Below are 20,726 nucleotides of genomic sequence, written 5' to 3' on the forward strand. Positions count from 1 at the left end.
TGTAATCTTTGTCTGATTTTGGTGTTAGGGTAACACTGGCCTCACAGATGAGTTAGAAAGTATTCCCTTTGCTTTTCTCTCCTGAAAGATTGTAGAGAACTGGTATAATGTCACCCTTAAATGTTTAGTAGTGAACTTATCTTGGCTTGATGTTTTCTGTTTTGGAAGGGTGTTTATTAATTATTGATTCTATTTCTTTGATATAGGCTTTGCAGATTATTTATTTCTTCTTGTGTGAGTTTTAGCAGACTGTCTTTCAAGGAATTGGTCCATTTCATACAGGGTATCAAATTTGTGCATACAAACTTTTCTAGGGTATTCTTTGATTATCATTTGAAGGATACTGCCCATGAATATTCACTGCCCATGAATTTGTAGTGATAGCCCTTCTTTAATTTCTTTTTATTTTTTCCTTCTTTCATTCTCGATATTAGTAGTTTGTGACCTGTCACCTTTTTTCTTAGTCTAGCTAGAGGTTTATTGATTGCTATGATCTGAATGTTTGTGTCCTTCCAAAATCAGTATGCTGAAACCTAACCTCCAAGGTGATGGCTATTAAGAGAGGGAACCTTTGGGAGGAGATTAGATCATGAATGAGGGCAAAGCCCTCCTCATTGAGATTAATGCCCTTACAAAATAGACCCCAGGTAGCTAGCTCATATGATCCACCATGTGAAAACACAGTGAGAAGGCAGCAATCTGCAGTCCAAAAGAGGAGTGTCACCAGAACCCAGCCATGCTGGCACCTGTTTTCCATTCTTTTTCTACCTCGGTGGTTGTAACTTAGCCTTGTATACAATTTCATTTTCTCTCCTTTCTTAGCGTATCAATTGTACTTCTTATTTTATTTTTTTTAGTGGTTGACTTTGCAATAGACATTTTAGTGGTTGAGTCTGCAACGTATATTTACAACTAATCCAAGTCCATTTCATGGGGAGTTTGAGTACTTTATAATAACTGCTGCTAAGTCGCTTCAATAACTAAATAATCCTAATTCTTGCCTTCCCTCCCTCATATCACTGCTGTCATTCATCTCACTTGTACATAAGCACACATAGTTGGATATATTGCTGCTATTATTATTTTGGACAAACGTATCTCTTAGATCAGTTAAGAATAAGAAAAATAAAAGTTTTTATTTTACCTTCACTTATCCCTTCACCACAGCTTTTCCTTTCTTTTTTAATGTACATCTGAGTTTCTGACCTATATCATTTCCCTTCTCTCTAGAGAACTTTTTTTAACATTTCCTGCAAAGCAGGTCTATTGGCAACACAGTCCCTCAATTTTTGTTTGTCTGAGAAAGTCTTTATTTCCACTACACTTTAAAGGGTAATTTCACAGGGCATACAATTCTAGATTGGTGGCTTTTTATCTCAACACTATAAATATTTCAGTCTACTCTTCTTGCTTGCAAGATTTCTGAAAGATTAGATGTAATTCTTATCTTTGTTCCTCTGTAGATTTTTTTTTTTTCCCCCCGTCTGGGTTCTTTCTTTCTCTTTGATTTTTTTCTTTCTCTTTGATTTTCTGTAGTTTAAACATGATATGCCTATTACGGAGGTTTTGTTTGCTTCTTTTTTGTTTTGCGTTTAGTATCCTATTCAGTGTTGTTCTCTGAACTTCCTGGATCTGTGGTTTGGTATCTGACATCACTTTGGGGACGTTCTCAGTCATTACTATTTCAGATATTTCTTCTGTTTTTTTCTTTCTTCTTCTGGTTTTACCACTATATACATGGTACATTCCTTATAGTTGCCCCATGGTTCTTGGATGTCCTGTTTTGTTTTCTTCAGTCTTTTTTCACTTTGCTTTTCAATTTTGGAGGTTTCTATTGAGATATCCTCAAGCTCAGAGATTCTTTCTTCTGCTGTGTCAAGTCTACTAATAAGCCCACCAAAAGTGCCCTTCCTTTCTGGTAATATTTTTTGACTTCTAGTATTTTTTTAGACTCTTTCTCAGACTCTTTTCCATTATAGGTTATTATAAGATACAGAGTATAGTTTCCTGTGCTATATAGCATGTCTTTGTTATTTCTTTCTCAGACTCTTTTCCATTATAGGTTATTATAAGATACAGAGTATAGTTTCCTGTGCTATATAGCATGTCTTTGTTATTTACCTATTTTATAAATAGTACTGTATATATGTTAATCCCAAATTGCCCATCTGTTCTTACATGCTGTCTACTTTATCCATTAGAGCCCTTAGAATATTAGTCAGAGTTGTTTTAACTTCTGGTTTGATGAGTCCAACATCCCTGCCGTATCTGAGTCTGGTTCTGATACTTGCTCTGTCTCTTCAAGCTGTGTTTTCTGCCTTTAAGAATGTCTTGTAATTTTTTTCTTGATAGTCAGACATGATGTGCTGGGTAAAAGGAACTGTCGTAAACAGGCCTTTAGTAGTGGGATGGTAAGGAATGGTGGCAGGGGAAGTGTTCTAGAGTCCCATGATTTTAGTGAGCCTTTGCTGCTGGACTTTGAACTTGACATGTTGTTCTCAGCCCCATATTCCCACCACTCCTTTTAGATGGGACCAGATGGTCAGAGCTGTCTGGAGCTGTGTATTTCCCTTCTTCCAGATCAGTTAGGCTCCAATAAAACTCTAACAGGTTTGGTTCTGGTTAAATAGTTTCTCCTGAAGGCAGATCATGTTAAGAAGAACAGAATGCTCTAGCATATTTTTAAAATGGCTCCTTCTCACCTCCCTCTGCCAGAAGCAAGAGGGATTTTTTTCTCTGAAATTCACCGTGAGAACCAGGTGAAGCTCCTGAAGGTAAAACCCCCCAAAGTGTGGGGACCCCCTTATGTCTAGTTCCCCCTGGAGTTTTTAACTCTCAGAATTGTCCACACTGAGCCTTTAGCAATTCATCAATTACTGTTCAGATTTTCCTACCCCAGCACTGGTTACATGGAGGTTTCTGTTCATGAGTTTCTGCTCTGGTAAGTTGTGACTCTCTGTACCTGCCTGTCTGTTTCTCCAATTTTGGGGGCTGCCGTTTGCTCTAGAACCTCACTTCTCTTAAGGATCTAAGAAGAGATATTGATTTTTCAATTTCTTTAGCTTTCTACTTGTTAGAAGAGATAGGCAACATCTAAGCTCCCAACATGCCAGACCAGAAAACTGGGAGTTATGATTTTTTTTTCTCATTTAAGCCAATTTGAGGTGGGTTTCTGCTACTTCCAAACAAAACAATCCCATTGCAAATAGTGGATACTTGGGTAGCACTTTTCCATTAACTTTCCCAGCTATTCTCTCTTTTAATGAGGAAATCAAGGCCTAGAGATGGGTTGTGATTACTCAAAGTTCAAAAAAAAAGTAGAAGAAACAGCCTGGGCCTCAGCACAGAGATAAGCAATCTAACCCCTTTATTTTACATATAGAAAAACTGTATCCTCATACATTCTTGGAGAAGTTTTTCAGAAAATGATTTAACAACACTAGACAACTGACAACTGTCAATGTACAGAGCCTTTGATCCAGCAATTCTGCTTCTAAAAATAGATCCTAGTCACACACATGCTTAAGGATGCGTATTGTCTTGTTTGTAAGAATCACAATACAGCATACAAAGCTGTGGAATGCTTCACAGTCAATAAAAGAAAACTAGGTGGATTTCTATGTACCCCATGGAAGTTCTCCAAGACATAGTGTTCAGTGAAAAAGAGCAGAACTCATAAGAATCTATAGAATGTGATCTCATACATGAAAGAGAAAATAAGCAACTAACACATGTGCATCTCTACTTGTACAGGTATGCAGTATAGACAGAGGACTGAAAAGGCTATACGCCCCACCATCTTTGGTGGTTACCTCTCAGCTAGGCATTGAGAAAAAATGATCTTCGTGTTTTATTTTGTGCCTTTCTGCAATGAAGGCATTAAGAATGCATTAATGTATTCCTTGGCCAACAGACCCGCAGACCAGATAAAAGCAAGATGTCAGGCAGAACATTCTGCCCAGGGACACCCAACATGGTAGAGGAAGATCTGGTCTAGAACTCAGACCTCCTGATTCCTACACTGGACTCACTCCTCTACCATCTCGGAAACTCCACAGCTGTTTCCTCTACTCCACAGCTCTTGTGCTCATCACAACAGCCATCATTTATCTCATTAGGGGGCCACAACCCTAAGAGGTACAGACAAACCTCAGGCATATTTTGTAGATGAGAAGACTGAGACTCCAGGAGGGGCTGTCCCTGTGTTTAAAACCTTTGATCTAATCCAGAGAGAGACAGAGAGTCCATTGGACCCCTGCTTCCTGGCCCCTCACACCCAGAATGCAGGTTGGCCTGAGAGAACTAACCTGATATTCCTCCTCAGTGAGGCCCTCGGCCAGGGCATGCCGGCGCAGCTGGTCGGGATCCTGGGCACGGAAGAGGCGGCTGAGCAGGGCATAGATGTAGGGGGCCTCAGGGGAGGTCTGCAGCAGCACTGCCAGGCCTCCATACCAAGCAGCCCGTGACAGGTAGTGGGCATAGAGACGCTCTGTGGACGACAGCAGGCGGAAGGCCTCGCGGCAGTCCAAGCTTGACACGCCGATGTCATTGGGGAGAATGTACTGGGTGTCCGCCATGGGCCCTGCTGAGAACCATCACTGTGATCACAGGCATCATTTACCCCACACCAACAGCATGTACATCTGAGTTTGCACACTCAAGGTCTGAATGAGGAAGGGAATACCACTGCACCCAGGCACCAGATATTCCAAGTGAGACCCAGAGATGGTTAGGTGACTCATCCCAGAAGATTACACAATATTCTGGCAGGCAATATTTGGCCTGTGGCCTCCCAAACTTAAAGACTGAATCCAACTACCTAGTATTACAGATGGGGAAACCAGGGCCAGGGAGGCGGGGTGCTTTGCCTAATAACACAAGAGAGGGGTCAGAAGCGAGATTCTGCATCTCTGGGCTCCCAGGCCCCTCTCCATGGTCACCCCTCTTCCCTCTCTGATTTCCTAGCCTCCCCTTCAGAATTATCCTGCATGTTCTTCGATTCTGCCCACCACTGTGTTCACAGGGACAGAGTCCCAGCTGGAAGACCCAGGTTCCAAGACTGGCTCAGCTCCAGACTCCAAATGTCAAGTCAGTTTTACTTTTCTACCTCTAGAAGACAGCCTCTGATAATAACCCCAACCTCACTGGGTGGCTATGCAAATTAGATGAGGTCACAAGGTCACCCTGATCGACAGAAGGTACCTACAGCAGTACAAGATTTTCCCTGTACTCTTGAGTTCTCACTGCTGGCAGGATCTGTCCCACTCTCATCCCCCTGCCCTCTCCCTGTGCTCAGCCAGGGGACCCTCCCTAGCTGCAGAAGCTCAGAGCTGAGAGAAAACTCATTTTACAGATAGGGAGACTGAGGCTTAGAGACGCCAAGCAGCTTATCGAAAGTCTTGCTGCCTGGTTAGGACCTGGGTGTCTCCCAACCCAGAGTATTCACAACGCCCTCTCTCACTCTGAAAGAGTTTCCAACCTCCCCCGCCACTCCCGAAGCTGCTCCCAAATGGCACAAGCCCCTGGGTTCCGAAAGGGACGTTAACCCTTTGCTGTCCGGAGCGATCCTTGGCTTCGGGGCCGCGATGAAGGGGGGGGCAGAAAGGGAATGATCTTGAGCTCGGCCCAGACGCGCCCTGTCCCCCGAGGATGACACATGGTGACCCCAAAACCCGGTCGCCGCGCCTCACCTGCAGCAGCTGCTCCGATCGCACACTCACTTCCTGCTTCCGGCTCCCCCATTCATTGGGGCTCCGCCAACTCCGCCTCCATCAGCCAATTGCTGAGCCTCGGGTCCCGGACGGGCATCGCCTCCAGCCAATAGGGGCTCTGAGCCGGGCTCCGCCGGCACGCCGGCCCCCCGCCCCCAGGCGCTACGGGGGTGGTGAGCGGAATGGCCCCTGCGGCCTTGGCCTTTTGTCCGCAGACAGTACACGCGCGGGGGTCAGAAACCTCCGTGTTCAGCCTGGCCCTGGCCTAGTCCGAACAGACGGCGCAGACAAGGTACCCCGAATCTAGGCGGGGCAGCGTGGCTGTTACGAACGGAGCACCGGGGATAACCCCCGCACAATCCTGACCCCCGCTCTCCTTTGGAATTTTTCTGAGTCCCCCGACTTCAGTTTGGGTATAGGAGCCCGCATCGTTCCTCCGTGGTCTCTAGGACCACGGGTAGTGATGAGACTGCAAAGCCCTCCGTTTAGGAAGTCGAGGCTACAGTCCAGCGGGCTCCAGCCGGGGCTGAGATGGTCCCACCGTGCGGGTCGGGGTGGGGGAGGGGGAGGCGTGGAGAAACGCCCCCAAGTGTTGCCCTGTACCCTCTCCGATTCGCCATGGGCCTGGCTGGGGCAGCAGTTACATATCTTCGCATCTCAGTTTCTTCTGAACAAGGGGCGAGGGGCCTGGTAGTTTCAGGGTGCTTGCCAGGTACCGGATGGATGAGAAAGCCGGCCGCGACCTCAGAAGGCTGCCCAGGGCAGAGCCGAACCTGCATGTCTGTTGAAACTCACAAGAGGATCGGCTGGGTCGGGGAATGGCATGTGGAAGTGCCTAGTGCCCGGCCTGGGCCAAGTGGGGAACATTTTGAGGGTCCCAAATCGGAAATGGAGCAGAGCCAGGCCATCTAACGTTGAGGCGGGCCTCCACTGCCTGGTAGCTGTGTGTCCTTAGATGAGTCTGTTTACCTCTCTGAGTCTTGACTTCCTCAGTCAGAAAACCGGGCTAAAAATCCCGGTCTTTACTGAAGGGATGTTGTAAGCTTGAGGGAAGTGTTGACAGTGTTGATGCCCCCTCGTGCTGTGCAGAAGAGTGTGGAGGAGAGGGTCTACCCTGAAATCCACACACCCTCCTTGCCAGTTTTTGCCACACCTGTGTCTAGGCCCAGAGCAGCTGCTGTCCACCACTCGCACCAGTTTCTCATTCACAAAAGGTGCCCAAGGCCCTGTTTGGCACAACAGTGCTAACCGTTGGCACTAATGATGATTATCATGACAGGGAGGAACTCAATAAATGGGTCTATATTCCTAGAAAGTTGCCCCTCTTCTTCCCTGTGCCTCAATATTTATTGTCTTTAAAACGGGTGTAAAGTCTTCCCTGACTCGGGAGAGGCTGACATGCACACGGATAAAGGAGGAAGCACCGTCCATCACCACCAGTAGGCAGCTCAGACCAAGGAAAGATCCCAGTACTCCTGGGAAACCCCCAGCCAAGCTACATTTTCATGAAGACAGCTAATAAGAGCACTTCCTGAAGTTCTATGCTAGCATCTTGACATGGAGGATCTCATTTAATTCCTGCAAAACCCCTGAGATAGGATATAATTTTATCTAGGGTACATATGGGGAAGCAGAGGCTGATGGATTCACTGACTTCCCTAAGGCCACCCAGGAAGTCCTCTGGTGTCTCTGAACTGGGGTCTAGCCTTCCACCACATTGTCCCCTCCACCTGCTCCAACACAAGTGTGTGCGCACATGCACACACACACAGAATTACATGCAACAGTCCACTCACTGAAGTCAGAGCCACCCCTAGCCTTGGCTCTTTCCCATGGGAATAAAGAAGGGGTAGGTGAGGAAGTAGTATTAAGTACATCCTATGTTACAGGTGCCCTTCATACATTCACAACCACCTGGCAATGGAGGTACAGTTTTTCCATTTAACAGTTAAAGAAACTGAGGCTCCAAGAGTTGGAAAGGGGCAGAGCTGTCTGACCCCCTCCACCAACACTCTGAGTTCTCCCTCTTATGGCACCTGTGCCTTTGGCTTGTCTCTCTTTCTAGAGTCTGAGATTCCCTGATAGAAATGGCATGCAAGTGTTCCCCTGTCTGGTTCCCAACAGAGTGAGAACAGAGAGCTGGGAAGAGCTGGATTCCTACTGCTGTGTGTGTGTGTGTGTGTGTGTGTGTGTGTGTGGGAGTTGCAATGCTCCCATGTCCACCCCAGCATCCTTACTGGGGCTCCCCCGCTGTGGCGGTGTGAAGCAAGAATCTGATCACATCCTCCTCTCACCACCAGCAAGTGCCCTCTGTCCTCTCAACAGCCCCAGGTCTGGTATCTGTGGCTCCAACCAGCTGTGTGGAAGGGGGCAGTTCCCTCCCCTTGGAATCCCTAAGGCTCTCCCTTCTATTAAGAATGATGTCCAGGTCGAGTTGGTAGTCAGAGCCTCTTTTTCAGAATTTTATATTTCCAGAACCTCCATCTACCTAATCTTTCCAGCTTGCTTGTCCCAGGAAAGGTCTGGGGCAACCCCAGTAGCATCCGGAGCTTGCCTGGGCTCTCAGGAGGAGGTGACACTTAGCTAGGATGAATAGGGATCCAGTTCAGATTTGATCTCCATGGCAACAAAGGCCCACCAGACACCAGCCCAACATTCCCACCCCTCCTTCGTTTCTGCTCCCTCCATGCTCAGCTCATTGGTCATCAAGTGTTTTCCCTGCCACACCTTGGCCCACACTGTTCCCCTTACCTGGGCTGCCCTCCCAACTCCTCCCACCCGATCCAAGGAGAGCTGCCCAGTGGCACAGAGGAGAGGGCAGGCTCTGAGGCCAGGCAGGCAGCTGTGGATTAGAATCTGACTTGACCACTTCCGAAACTGTGTGACTTGGACCATGTTCTTTAATCTCCCTGTAAACAGAAATGGTAACACCTCCTTCCCTAGGTTACTGTGAGGATTAAATAAAACCTCTGAGAAGCAGAGCCTGGTGGCTGGGGAGTGCTCAATGAACGTCATTATTATTACCATTAGCACAGTGCAGGGCACGCAGTGGGCATTTGGTTGATAGTAACCCTTTTGTCACAGCCAGTGCTCTGGACCGCGAGTCCTCTCCCTCTCCTCGACCCCTGACTGTCCAGAAATGAGTACCCAAACCTCCACCCAGCATCTTCCCTGTCAGCACGGCCCCAGCCTCTTGTTCTAGCCTCCTTTCTGCCCCCTGCAGCCCATGCTGCAGCCACTCTGACCCCCCTCACCCAGTTCCCTGCATACTTACACCTGAGCCTGTCCTCAGCCCCCTTTCTGCCTAGAGCACCCCCTTTCCTGGAGGGATTCCCAGCAGGCCACCGAGGCAGAGCCCTTAAGCCCCTCCAGTGAAGCCTCTCTTACTTTCACTTTTCCCCGTGAGACCAGGTTCACGACTCCTGATGACTGTCTCACCCTAGCACACAGGGAGCCATGCTGTCATTCAGCAACCGGTCTGACGTTCAGTTACTGGGAACTCTACCAGGCAGGGAACCAGCTCTGTGTCCCCAGATAACACTTGGCAAGGAGTCCAGCCCCCAGTGGGTATCCGCAGATGTCGGTCCCAGCCTGCCGCCCACCTGGCACTCACTCGGGGGCTGGAGGCACTGCACGCATGCGGGACACGCGGATTTGTGAGGGCAGCTGAGCAGCAGGTTTATAGAGGAACCCAGGGCAGCAGCGGCGGGGTGATTATCTGGAACTGGGTTGGCAGGCTCAGGGCACAGCCAGCCTAAGCTGGGGGTCAGGGACCCATGGCCCCTTCATTCCCCCAGGGGCACAGTGTAGGCGGCATGATGTGGGATGCCCCTAGAAGGGCCGGGGCAATAGGGCTGGGCCTCCCTCCATCAGCCCGGGACAGAGCTGGTGCTGAGAGCCCTATCATTCTGTCCGGGGTGGGGGTCCAGGGACCCCCTCTGGAGCCCAAGTTAGGAGGGGAAGGGCACCGCCCACCCAACGCGTCCATCTGGCGTGGCGATGAGCCAGCAGGTAGAGTCTCACATGCAGAGCTCCCTGGAGGTGGGGGATCCAGGCGGGCAGGCAGGCGCGGCAGCAAGGGGCCCCGGGGAGCCTAGTCCAGCGGCCCCTGGAAAATGAGGCGGACGCAGCCATGCTCGCCGGTGAGCCAGGCCCCACAAAAGGGGCAGGCGGCGTGGAACGCGTGGGTGCCATGGGGCAGTGGCGTCTGAGCCCAGTAGCGGGCAGTCTTCTCAGAGCAGACGTGGCCGCAGGGTGCAAAGGCGTGGCTGGGCGGCCCGGGGTCCAGGCAGAGGCCGGCCTCCTGGCCGAGCCACAGGGGCACGTAGGGCCCCACGAGGCGGCAGAGGGGACATTCGCGCTCCTGGGGGCCCCGCTCTCGTCGGCAGCCCCAGCCGTGGTAGCCGTGGACGTGGCCGCAGCGGACGTACACCCAGGGCTGCTGTTTGTCGGGTGCCGTGCGGCCGCGCGCCGGGCTGGGGAAGGCCAGGGTGCTGAGGCCCACGGGACACTGGGGCCGCGCCGCGTTCGCCTCTTGCCGCTGGGCCTCCAGCTGCTTCAGCGTGGGCGCCCGCAGCAGCCCCGCCGGCGTGCGCCACAGCAGCGTGGCCCCACACAGGTCGATGAGGGAGCCATCCTGCAACACGTTGGACTCGTTTTCCACCTGCAGGGGCAGCAGAGGGGCCTTCGTGCCCAAGGGGCTCCTGAACCCCCAGCCATCCGGCCGCCATCACCCCTGTCAAGCCACCCGTCCAGCCCCCTGAATCCCCCTGGAGGGAGCACCCTGGATGCCCGCGGGGCTGGCTGAGGCAGAGGAGGAGGTGGGCTGGGGCAGAGGAGGGGGAGGGCTGGGGCAGAGGAGCAGAGAAGACTGAGAAGCCCCGTGAGCCAGCAGGAAAATGGTCCCAGGTAAGCACCATCCCCGAAAACCAAAACCCAAAAAACTAGCAGGGACTTTCAGTGGTTAGGGCTCTGCGCTTCCACTGCTGTGGGCCTAGGTTCGATCTCTGATTCTTGTAAGTCTTCTAAGATTCAATCTTATCTTGCAAGCCAGGCAGCAAGCCCACCACCACCCCCCCCAAAAAAAAATCCCAGGCAGGCATCATGCCTTACTCTCAGCGGAACCTGCCCCTTGGTCACTTCATCTGTCAAATCAGAAAGCCTGGACTCTGGACTGGGGCTTCCTTGGGGGTCCAGTGGTTAAGACTCTGCGCTTCCCCTGCAGGGTGTTCGAGCCCTGATCGGGGAACTAAGATCCCACATGCTGCATGCCACATACTGGCCAAAAACAAGGCCAGGACCAAAATGGAAGTTTTCTAAAACATCTTCCCAAGCTCTTCCCTGATGGCAGAGGCCAGAATCTCCTGTATCCAAAACACCAGGGACTTAGCCCTAAGCCTAAAGGCTGAGGTTAAAAGCAAGGACTCTAGCGCTAGATAGCCTGGGCGTGAATTCTGGCCTCGGTGTTTACTAACTCTGTGTCGCTGGTCAAGTAACTTATCCTCTCCGTGTCTTAACTTCCTTATCCTCAAGATGGGTTTTACTTCCCTGTGTAGCAAGTGGTTCTCATGAATCAGTGTGAAAACTTGGAACAGTGCCTGGGACATAGTAGGTGCTAAGTAGCGGGTCCCAGTGAGAGCGTCACAAGCCTAATTTTACAAAATAACATTTCCCCAGATCTCCCAGTGGAACGGAGGCCCTGGGAAGATAAGCCATGCTTTTCCTTGAGGCTCGGTATCTCCTTGTCCCATGTGCTCACACCTAGGAAAACCTCTGCATGGCCCCTTTGAGGATCTTGGCCATAGGACATTGGGCAAGCCCCATCTCTTTCTAGGACTCTCCCAGCTCCCAACATTAGGTTCCCCATCACCTGTGTTAGCACTACTCCAAGGCCCTTTCTTGCTGGGAAAGAATAAAGCTAAGCTTGCATGAACGTGACAGACACGTTAAAAACCACCAGCACTTCAGGCTATAAACTGTTCACACACGGGCCAAGTGTCACCCTCATAAGAGGGTGTGAGTTTTTCAGCTGCTGACATCCTCAGAAGCGCATGGAGCTGTACCAGTTGCTTGTGCGTGCTGCTTCACATCACCCCGTGGGCCTCTGGCAGTATTTGGGCTACACCTGGAGATGCTGCTCTGGTCCCCTCAGTGGGGCAAATGGCACGAGCCCCCACATGGAGCCTGTCAGGGCTGCCCTGTGTGGCAGGACTGGAGATCACCTCCTGGCTTGGGCAGGGGGCAGGGCAGATTGGGAGGGCCCCGGGAAGGACGAGGGGGTGGGGAGGAGGGTGGACAGGCCACCTACCAGCTTCCCCCGCTGCTGTGCCGAGCGGCTGTCCCTCAGAGTATACACATTCCCACAGACCGAGATCTCCCGCCAGACACCCGGGGCCGAGTCCTCAGAGAAGCCGCCTGCTGGGTGCATCACCAGGACCCCGTTGGTGGTTAAGCCGTCCATCAGCCCGTCGGGGGTCCGCCATTTGGCTGCCCGCTCCTGGGACCACACGTGGGATCAGATCACATCCCTGAGTGGCCCCCAGCAGGCCTCAAGCCGGGAGTGCTGCCCCTCTACCCTGGAGCCCAGAGGTGGCCTGGAGGGACTGGAATTGGCACTGTATGACCTTGGGCATCACCTGACCTCTCTGAGCCTCACTTTGCTCATCTGTTAAGTGGGGGTGCTAATCCCCACATAGGTCGTAGTTATTACTGCAGGCTGGTCCATCACCCCTGAAGGCTGCCCCTCCCCAGCCTACCCCTCGGCTCACTCTCAGATGCAGCACTGGTCCCTGCCTGGGGGGCTCACTCACTCCAAGGAAGATGTTGCTGGAGGCATCGAAGCCAGCGGCATAGATGCGGGCAGTATAGGGTGGCCGGCGGTCACAGAGGATGCGGCAGGCGTAGCGGGAGATGGTGCTCTGGGCAGAGGGGCCCTCAGCAGCCCCTCCCCCAGGGGACGTGTCTGTCACCACGAAGTCAATCATGTTCTCCGTGGAGCGGCCAATCTGTGAGGGAGGGGAGGGCAAGCACAGGAATGCTGTGTGCGAAGGTCAGTGCCAAGGGCTTCCCACCCCAGGGAGATAATGCCCTCCCAGTTCCCCAGAGGTCCACATCCAATCACTGGTGTTTGGGTTTCTCTTTCTCTGTCTCCCCCACAGTTCTGGGAAGCACCCCCACTCAATTAAAAATTAGCTGATCTGCAGGACTTCCCTGGTGGTCCAGTGGCTAAGTGGTCCAGTCCTCCACGCTCCCCAGTGCAGGAGGCCTGGGTCTGATCCCTGGTCAGGGAATTTGATCCCTCATGCTGCAACTAAGACCCGGCACATCCAAATAAATAATTAAAAAAAAACTAATTGATTTTCAGATAGAAGAGTGAAAGGGTAACTGACACCCATAGTCTGGGAAGGCTCAAATAGTAGTAGAAAATAGTGAATTTGGAGTAAATATTTACTATATATCATGTTAAGCATTTCGTGTGCAGATCTCAGTTAACCTTCCCAATGATGCCATGTGGTAGGACTGTAATGAGCCCCACTTTACAGATGAGGAAACCAAGGCCCAGAGAGTTTAAGGGACTCTTGCCCAAAGTCGGCCAGCTACTAACTGACAGAGCTGGGAGCGAGGCCAAGCAGTAGGACTCTCACACCACACTCTGAACCCCTAACCTGTACGTCTCCCACAGCCCAGGAGTCCAGGCTTGGGTGCGAGTCTTGATCTAGCCACTGACTTGCTGTGTGACTGGGAAGTCAAAGCCCTCCCTCAGGCGTCCTGCTTCCTCGTCTGAAGAGTGGTCTGCTGCACTGAGGACCCCAAAGCACCTGCCCCCCTGGCCTTTGGTCCACCAGCCTCCCCCAGGACACCTGCAGAGCTGAGCATCTAGGCCTGGTGGCCCAGTGGCCAGGAGGCTTGTGGAGGCGCCTGAACGTACCTGGAACATATCTGTGTCGCTGTCATGCGTGTACTCGACGATGACCGAGTGGCTCCGGGACAGTGTGTATGAGATGCTGTGCTGGCCACGGTTGCTCAGTGCCTGGGGACAGAAAGGAGAAGTCATGTCTCTGGGGATGTGGCCAGGAGAAGTGTGATCTTCTGAAACAGAAGCTGGAGCCTGACATCCAGCAGCCACTCCCAGGGAAGGGGTGGTTCCACCGCTTACAGAGGTCGAACTCTGCCGCCAGCCCTTTACACGGGTTATCTTATTTGATCCCCGTGTGCATGGTCATCGCTCAGTCATGTCAGACTCTTCGGAACCCCATGAACCGTAGACTGCCAGGCTCCTCTGCCCATGGGATTTCCCAGGCAAGACTACTGGAGTAGGTTGCCATTTCCTTCTCCAGGGGATCTTCCCAACCCAGGGATTGAACCTGCCTCTTCGAACCCGCCTCTTCTGTCTCCTGCATTGCTGGCGGGTTCTTTACCACTGAGCCATTGGAGAAGCCCTTATTTGATCCCTACAGCTTCCCAAAGGAGGCATGGTTACCATTCCCATTTTACTGTTGAGGGAACCGCAGCTCAGAGAGGAGAAGAAACTGGTCAGATGTCAAATGACTGGAAACAGCAGAGCCTGAACTACAACCCTAACCCTCCGAAGCCAAAGGCTTTGCCTTTGTCATTGCTGTGCGATTGTCACACCCCCTCCCGGAGCCTTGGCTGCCTCTAAAATGATGTTGACCACTTCCCCCCAAGAGATGGGATCTAGTGGTCCAGGAAATACTTTGCAAGCTTCGACACACTGCGAGGAGTCTCCCACCAGCCCCATCCTCTGGTTTCCCAGGGTCGTGAGTGAAGACACGTGGGTTCTCCTACTCTGGCGGGGCCGTGGGCAGGTAGGACTGGGAAGACTGGCACCCAGGTCTGCTAGGACAAGCTGCTTGCCTTGGAGACGAGCGGCGTTGAGATGTGGTGAATGACATCTGGCTTCACTCCGTTGGCATGTGGCCGGCGACTCAGCGCCAGGCGGCTTCGGCGGCGGCCCTTGTCCCCACTTGCCAGACACCCATTGTAGCTGTGGATGGGGGCGTTAAGAAGAAAAAGTTGCAGGGAGAGAGTGACAGAAGGTGAGCCCCCGAGAGACTAGGAGGAACCACCAACTTCTGGGCAGATCCTGCCTTAATAAACAAGCCCTAGAACCACCAGCTAGAAGACCCTACTCTATCAAATTGGTGCCTTGGAGGAGTGAGGTGGGGGGTGGGGCGGGGTGGTCAGAAGATCTTCAAAAGGGTTTTCATTCAATTAACCAGTGTTTTCTGGGCTCCTGAACCATGCCCGGTCAGGCACTAGGTGCTTGGGTGGTACAGGTGACATACCACAGGTCAGTTCCTTGCCCTAAGTTTTTTGAGGAACCTGGATGCCACCTGCCCTGACCCAGGCACAAGCCAAGTGTGTCCCAGGCTTAGAGACAGGAGAAAAGAATTCTGACCCCAGGAGCAGGTTTCTAAGCAAGGGGACACCTATACCAGGCCTTGAAGAACTAGAAAGGAGTCACCTTTAGCAAACTGTCATTTATTATATCACAAGTACTACTGGAAACCAGAAAGGAGGAAAAAAAACAGACCCACAAAGCCACTACCTCTACATATCCATACATATCAAATTTCTTCTTTCCAGCCTTGTCCAGATTGTAGAAGGCAAAGATGGGGTGACTCATAACCTTGATCGCTACCATGAACCGGAGCCTCCTGTGTTCCTGGTGCTTCACATTATTAATTACCTAATGGAATCTGTGTAACGTCCTGCCAGGCAAGTATCTTTCTATCTTTCTTCTCATTTTACAAATGAGGCCAACTGAGGCTCAGGGAGGTAAAATGACTTGCCTGAGGTCCCAGGCTAGGAAGTGGGAAAAGTCTAGATTTGACCTCACATCTGTCTGACTCCAGGCTCTTTTGCAGAAGATTCTCAGTAAGGAGGGCTTACCCTGAGGAAAGGCTCTGTGGCGAGCAGGGTTTGGTGAGATAAGAGTGATGACTTGGGTGGGAGAGTGCAGTTGGGGAAAATGACTGTTCAGGGAGGGCCCTGAACACCAGGAAGAGCATTCTGAACTTTATTCCATAAGCACTGGGGAGCCAGGTTTGGCAGCAGAGAGTGAAAAGGATGAATAGCTGCCAAACACAGCCAAGGACCCCTTGAGTCAGAATCTTCTCTGGACGCACAAGGGGAGATTCTGATTCTGTAGGTTTGGGATGAGATTGTCAGTGGGTATTTTTCAATGTGCTCTCCGGGTGGCTCTGATGTCCAGCCGGTGTGGGGCTTCACTGCTCTGTGGAGAACAGATGGCACTCAAGAGGGCCTGTCGCCTTAGGTCTGAGCTCTCCCTCATCAGTGGCCTCATTCCCAGCTGTGATTCCAGCTCTTCCTTTGGGACATGAAGCAGTTGCTTTCTTTTTTGAGGGGGGGAGGGGGGAAGCGGGCAGTGCCACATGACTTGTACAATCTTAGTTCTCCAACCAGGGATCAAACCCTGGGCCCTCAGCAGTGAAATCGTGGAGTCCTAACCACTGGACCGCCAGGGAATCCCCAAGTGGTTGCTTTTCTGATGCAAGCACCCCTGAGAGGGGCATCACTTTTGCCCTTGTAAGGCAGTTCAGGACACACGCTGAGGGCTCAGACAGACCTGACTTAAATCCTGGCTCTTCTGCTTATCGTATAACCTCTGTGCCTGCTAAGTCACTTCAGTAGTGTTCGACTCTGTGTGACCCTGTGGACTCCAGCTTGCCAGGCGCCTCTGTCCCTGGGATTCTCCAGGCAAGAATAACTGGAGTGGGTTGCCATGCCCTCCTCCAGGGGATCTTCCTGACCCAGGGATCGAACCCGTGTCTCTTATGTCTCCTGCATTGGCAGGCAGGTTCTTTACCACTAGTGCCACCTGGGAAGCCCTATAACCTCTATAAAATGGGGCTAATTTTGGGGGGGTGTACTTCACAGTTTCATTATGAGAGCTAAATGGATAAAGCATTTTAAGATGCTTGGCACAGAGTTTGGCATATATTTAACAAGCCCTTGATAAATGTTATCTATGATTATTATTACTAAAAAATAAAAATAAAAGCACATGGCATGTACATGTCAATAAACATAGCCATTATTATTTCTAAATAGTCATCACAGTGATATAGTTTATCAGATACTCTCTTCAGGGCAGAGAGAGAGGCCAAAAGGAGGCACAGAAGGGAGGAAGGAGAGGGATCTATACACGGGGCAAGCATCCTGGTCAGGCGAAGACCAGAAACGGATGAGGTCTACTCAGCCACCAGCTCACATTGCTTCCTGTCTCCTGGCCTCCGTTTCCTCATCTGTAGCACAAGGGTCAGCTGTTGCTTAGTAAAAGTGCACTAGACCTAGAGTAAGAAAGACCTGGGTCCAAATCTCAGCCCTGCCACTTACCAGCTGTGTGCCCTTGAGCCAGCCACTTCCCCTCTCTGAGCCTCGGTTTCCTCACCTCCTTCCTCACAGCATCTTTGTGAAGATTGAAATGAAGTAATGTCCATGAAAGGGCTTGGCACAGGCCTGCCTCCCAGAACACTTGACGCGGGCCAGGCACTGTGCTACGTGCTTTACAGAAATCACCTCATTTGTTCCTTCCAAAAACCCTCTGAGGTATTATCATTATCATCACCCCTACTGGTAAGTGGGAAAACGGAGGCACAAGGAAGTTATGCAACTTACAGAGGCAGGATTTGAACCAAGCAGTTTTGCTGGAGAACCAGAGTTCATCCCAGACTGCTCACAGGAGGTGTTTTATAAAAGGCAGCTGGTGCTACTTTCTTCCGTTCAGAAACTTGGGTGGGCAGAGTTGTCTCAGTAATTTATGAAAAATGGGAAGATACAATAACAATCGTGAATTGAAGTGGGCTTGTTCAACTTGGTCTCTCAGCCGGGAAGGTGAGGAGGTACAAACAGCAGAAGGCTGTAAATGGGGAGAGCTGGGACCCTTGGCTTGGCTGTCCTGTGGGATGCCTGGTGCCCCGCCCCCTCGGACGAGGGAGGCTCACCCCAGAACGATGAGTTCGCCATACTTGATGGGCTCCTCCCCTGGCTGTGCATCTTCACCGGGAGAAGAGAGCACGCAAGAGCCCTGGTTCCCCGGGTGCTGGAGATCTGAGGTTCGGGGAGACCCCACTTCAGGGTTTCCTTCCAGCACCATTCTGGGCAGAGTGGGAGAAGAGAAAAAGAGCTTTGCAGCCTCCCACCCCAACCCCCCTCAATGCCAGCTCCAGCCTGCTGCAGGCCACCTAGGCTAAGACCAGAGTGACCTTTCACCCACTCTGTTGCTATGGCAACCACTTCACCTCTGCCTCCCCTAAACTGTCAGCGTTGCTGGGATACCAGGGAAGGGAGATGGATGGGGTGGAACCAAGAGGGAGGAGCTGCCCAATCAGAGGGTCAGAATATTTGGCAGAGCCAGAGGGATGGCTCAACTTGGGGTGGCCAGAAGCTTCTTTTTGGCAGGACCTCTGTCTGGGATGTGCTTGGAAGAAAAGCACCCCAGGAGTTGGGGGCCCCTACTGCTCATCTTACATTCAGTTCCTGGGTTTGGCTCTTAGCCCCAGGACCTCTGAGGAACCCTTCTGTCAGGTTTTTGGAATCTACCTATCCATCTTAATCTTTCTGCCCCTTTGCTGGTCTAGGCCTCTATCTGTCTGTCTGTTTTCTCAATGACTCTCTGTCCGCGCCGCTGTCCTTTTCGCCACCTCTCTACCCACCCTCCTCCCCACCTCCGCCTGTCTGGGCACCTCTACCTCTCCATTCATCTGCCTCAGTCTCCCCATCTTGTCCTCACCCTGCGGACAGGGCTCTGGACCCCTCCCAGGTGCGCCCCTCTGCCTCCCTCAGGTGTCAGCCTGCAGTCCCCGGGCCGCTCAGGTCTCTGGAGGCCTGTGGGGGCGGCGCTCCCCCCTCCCGCTTGGGCTGCAGCAGAGCCCGTCTCCGCAGGAAGCCTGTTTGGAAAACATCCCCGCGCAGGAGGGACTGCGCCGGGGCAGGCCGGCGCCCCGCGCCCGGGGCGGGCACAATGACAGCCCAGCGACATACGCAGACACAGCCAGCGGCCCCTCCACACAAACACGCGCGCGCACGCACACAGTCCCGCACAACCGGAGCCCCGCGAGCGGTGCCCGGACGGGCGCAGAGCCCACCCTAGACCCGCGACAGCAGGCGCGATCGCGCAAACAGCCACAGCCGCCCGCCCTCGGACCGAGTACCCCGCGCCACCCTGACACTCAAACACGCCCCCAGCGTCTGTTGGGGCCGCCCGGCGAAGCCCCCGCCCCCTCCGCCTCGGCGGGCTCACCTGGCCGCGCTCTGGTCCCCGCTTGGCGCTGCTCCCTCTGTGCCTCGCCCCTGCTCGGCCCAGGGGCCGCTGCGGCGGGATGGGCCCGGCCGGCGGCGGCTCCGCGCTGCCTTGTCACGGGGACACCCGGGGCCGGGGGAGGGGTACGAGCGCAAACAGTCACGCTCCGCCCCCTGTCCCTATGCCCCGCCCCATGGAAGCCCCGCCCGTCGAGACTCCGCCTTTTGCGGCTAAGCTCTGCCCCAGTCGGCGGAGCCCCGCCCTTTCTCAGGAGACTACGCCCCTTATCGAGCCCCGCCGCCTGGGCCCCTGGAAGCCACGCCCACCACTCTGCTTTAGGAACGCTCTCTCCCAACTTCGCGTGATCTGGGACTCCCAGGTAAGTCTTTGAGACCCCCTTCTCCAGTTCGGGTTCCCCAGACCCCGCCCTGGTTTCTGGAGCCTCCCAGGTTCTTCTTGAGACCCTGGCGCCCTCTCCCTCATCGCAGTCTAGCACCTTCCCCTCCTGGGCTGGAGGCCCCTTAGGCCAGGGACTCTGCACCTCTTGCCTGAGACCCCGCCTTCCAGATGGGGAAACTGTGGAATTAGAGGAGAGAGGCAGGGGCGGGAAGGAGAGAGAGAATGGAAATACTAGAGACGGAGGGACGGGTATGCATCAGCAGGGAGGCAGAGGAAAGCCGCTGCGTCTGACCTGTCTTCCAGCCCAGCTGGACTACTTACTGGGCGACCGCCGGCTGGGTTTGGGCTCCCCCCCGGTGTCCAGGAATGCCTCCCTCCCGCCCGCCAGCTTGCGCACACCACCGGAGGTGCCACAGAGAGGATGGAGACCCCTTAGGGCCTGGGCTTGCAAGAGATCTCATCTGTTAGTCTGTGGCAGGTGCTATGGGCTGTGCTTTGAACAAAATAAGCCCTTTGATTCTTGGGAGACAGACACTATAACCACTCATTTTGCAGATGAGAAAACAGAGATTTAGGAATTTGACCTAGGAATCTAATCTGATTTAGGAATCTAATCTGGTCGTGGTTATCTTCCTAGAAAGGGACCAAGAGTGGATCTCACCTGTGTGACTCCAGTCTGGACTCATAGCTTCTATATACCTTGTTGCTATGACTCGGGACCACAGGATGGCAAGAGGGCACTCAGAGGTGCAGAGCAGGAGAGACCCAGAGATGCATCAGGTAAGAGCCCTACAGCTCATTATCTCTTGGCCTGTTTGGAACTGTAACTGTTAGGGAAATTTAAATGGAGGAAGTCTTGCTCAGGCTTCAGAAGCTGGAGAACAGGCCTCTGACTGATACTGTCCAGGGCCTGTGGGGCTCCTGGGCACAAGGCCTTTTGTGCCCCCCATTTCTTTGATTATGGGGAACAGCATTTATTCAGCCTCCATTACCTTCCCTGAGTTCCAATGACAGATTCGAGCAATTGGTTAGGGAAGGGAGGGGATGTGAGACCAAGGAGAAACATGCATTCAACAGGAGCCTTGGGGCAGGTTTCCCCATCAAAGGATATGCACAACAATATCTTTGAGCTATTTTGCAGAAACTGAAACCCCCTCCAGGTGGGAGAAGTTATGCTATGCTCCCTGCAAACGTGTAGACCATAGACCAGTTAAACCTGAAGGTTGATAATGTTGACACCTACTTACCTCACCACCAACCCATCAGAGGAATGTCCATGAGCTGATCACACCCTCTTTTACTGTAAAACTTGTCACTTGGTTTGGAGGGCA

At 52.5% G+C, this 20,726-nt stretch overlaps 2 protein-coding genes and 1 long non-coding RNA gene across 15 annotated transcripts in view; 1 reads left to right on the forward strand and 2 right to left on the reverse strand.

The window, feature by feature from the left end:
• Window positions 1-5,725, reverse strand: part of DPP3 (dipeptidyl peptidase 3) — a 30,483-nt gene extending 24,758 nt beyond the window's left edge. For 2 of the 6 annotated variants that reach the window (XM_081532118.1, XM_081532115.1), the window contains exons 1-2: window positions 5,691-5,725; window positions 4,308-4,582 (exon numbers count right to left, since the gene is read on the reverse strand). In XM_081532118.1, the coding sequence (XP_081388244.1) occupies window positions 4,308-4,577 (270 nt within the window). In that variant the 5' untranslated portion in view covers window positions 4,578-4,582; window positions 5,691-5,725. Of the gene's footprint in view, window positions 1-4,307; window positions 4,586-5,461 lie in introns of all 6 variants that reach the window. The other 4 variants (XM_081532114.1, XM_081532113.1, XM_081532116.1 and 1 more) reach the window with 4 other exon arrangements.
• On the forward strand, window positions 391-4,586 carry LOC145522898 (uncharacterized). Its single transcript, XR_014066239.1, has 2 exons — window positions 391-1,979; window positions 2,063-4,586. It is a non-coding gene; the product is annotated as an uncharacterized LOC145522898 (long non-coding RNA).
• Window positions 5,726-8,593: 2,868 nt separating the features above from the next.
• PELI3 (pellino E3 ubiquitin protein ligase family member 3) lies at window positions 8,594-19,114 on the reverse strand. Of its 8 annotated transcripts, none has more exons than XM_081532135.1 (8): window positions 18,997-19,114; window positions 17,699-17,851; window positions 17,091-17,162; window positions 14,586-14,715; window positions 13,639-13,740; window positions 12,521-12,715; window positions 12,019-12,207; window positions 8,594-10,347 (listed from the first exon to the last, which is right to left on the reverse strand). In XM_081532135.1, exons 2-8 carry the CDS (start codon window positions 17,848-17,850, stop codon window positions 9,805-9,807), a joined length of 1,383 nt encoding a protein of 460 aa, XP_081388261.1. In that variant the 5' UTR covers window position 17,851; window positions 18,997-19,114; the 3' UTR covers window positions 8,594-9,804. The 8 variants fall into 8 exon arrangements, with proteins under 8 accessions (XP_081388261.1, XP_081388260.1, XP_081388263.1 ...); XM_081532134.1 differs by having other exon boundaries at window positions 8,594-10,374; XM_081532137.1 differs by lacking the exon at window positions 17,091-17,162.
• Between the last annotated feature and the right edge of the window lie 1,612 nt (window positions 19,115-20,726).

Source organism: Giraffa tippelskirchi, chromosome 10 (assembly GCF_054371585.1).
Source record: "Giraffa tippelskirchi isolate mGirTip1 chromosome 10, T2T-mGirTip1v1.2.pri, whole genome shotgun sequence".
NCBI classification, from domain to species: Eukaryota; Metazoa; Chordata; class Mammalia; order Artiodactyla; family Giraffidae; genus Giraffa; species Giraffa tippelskirchi.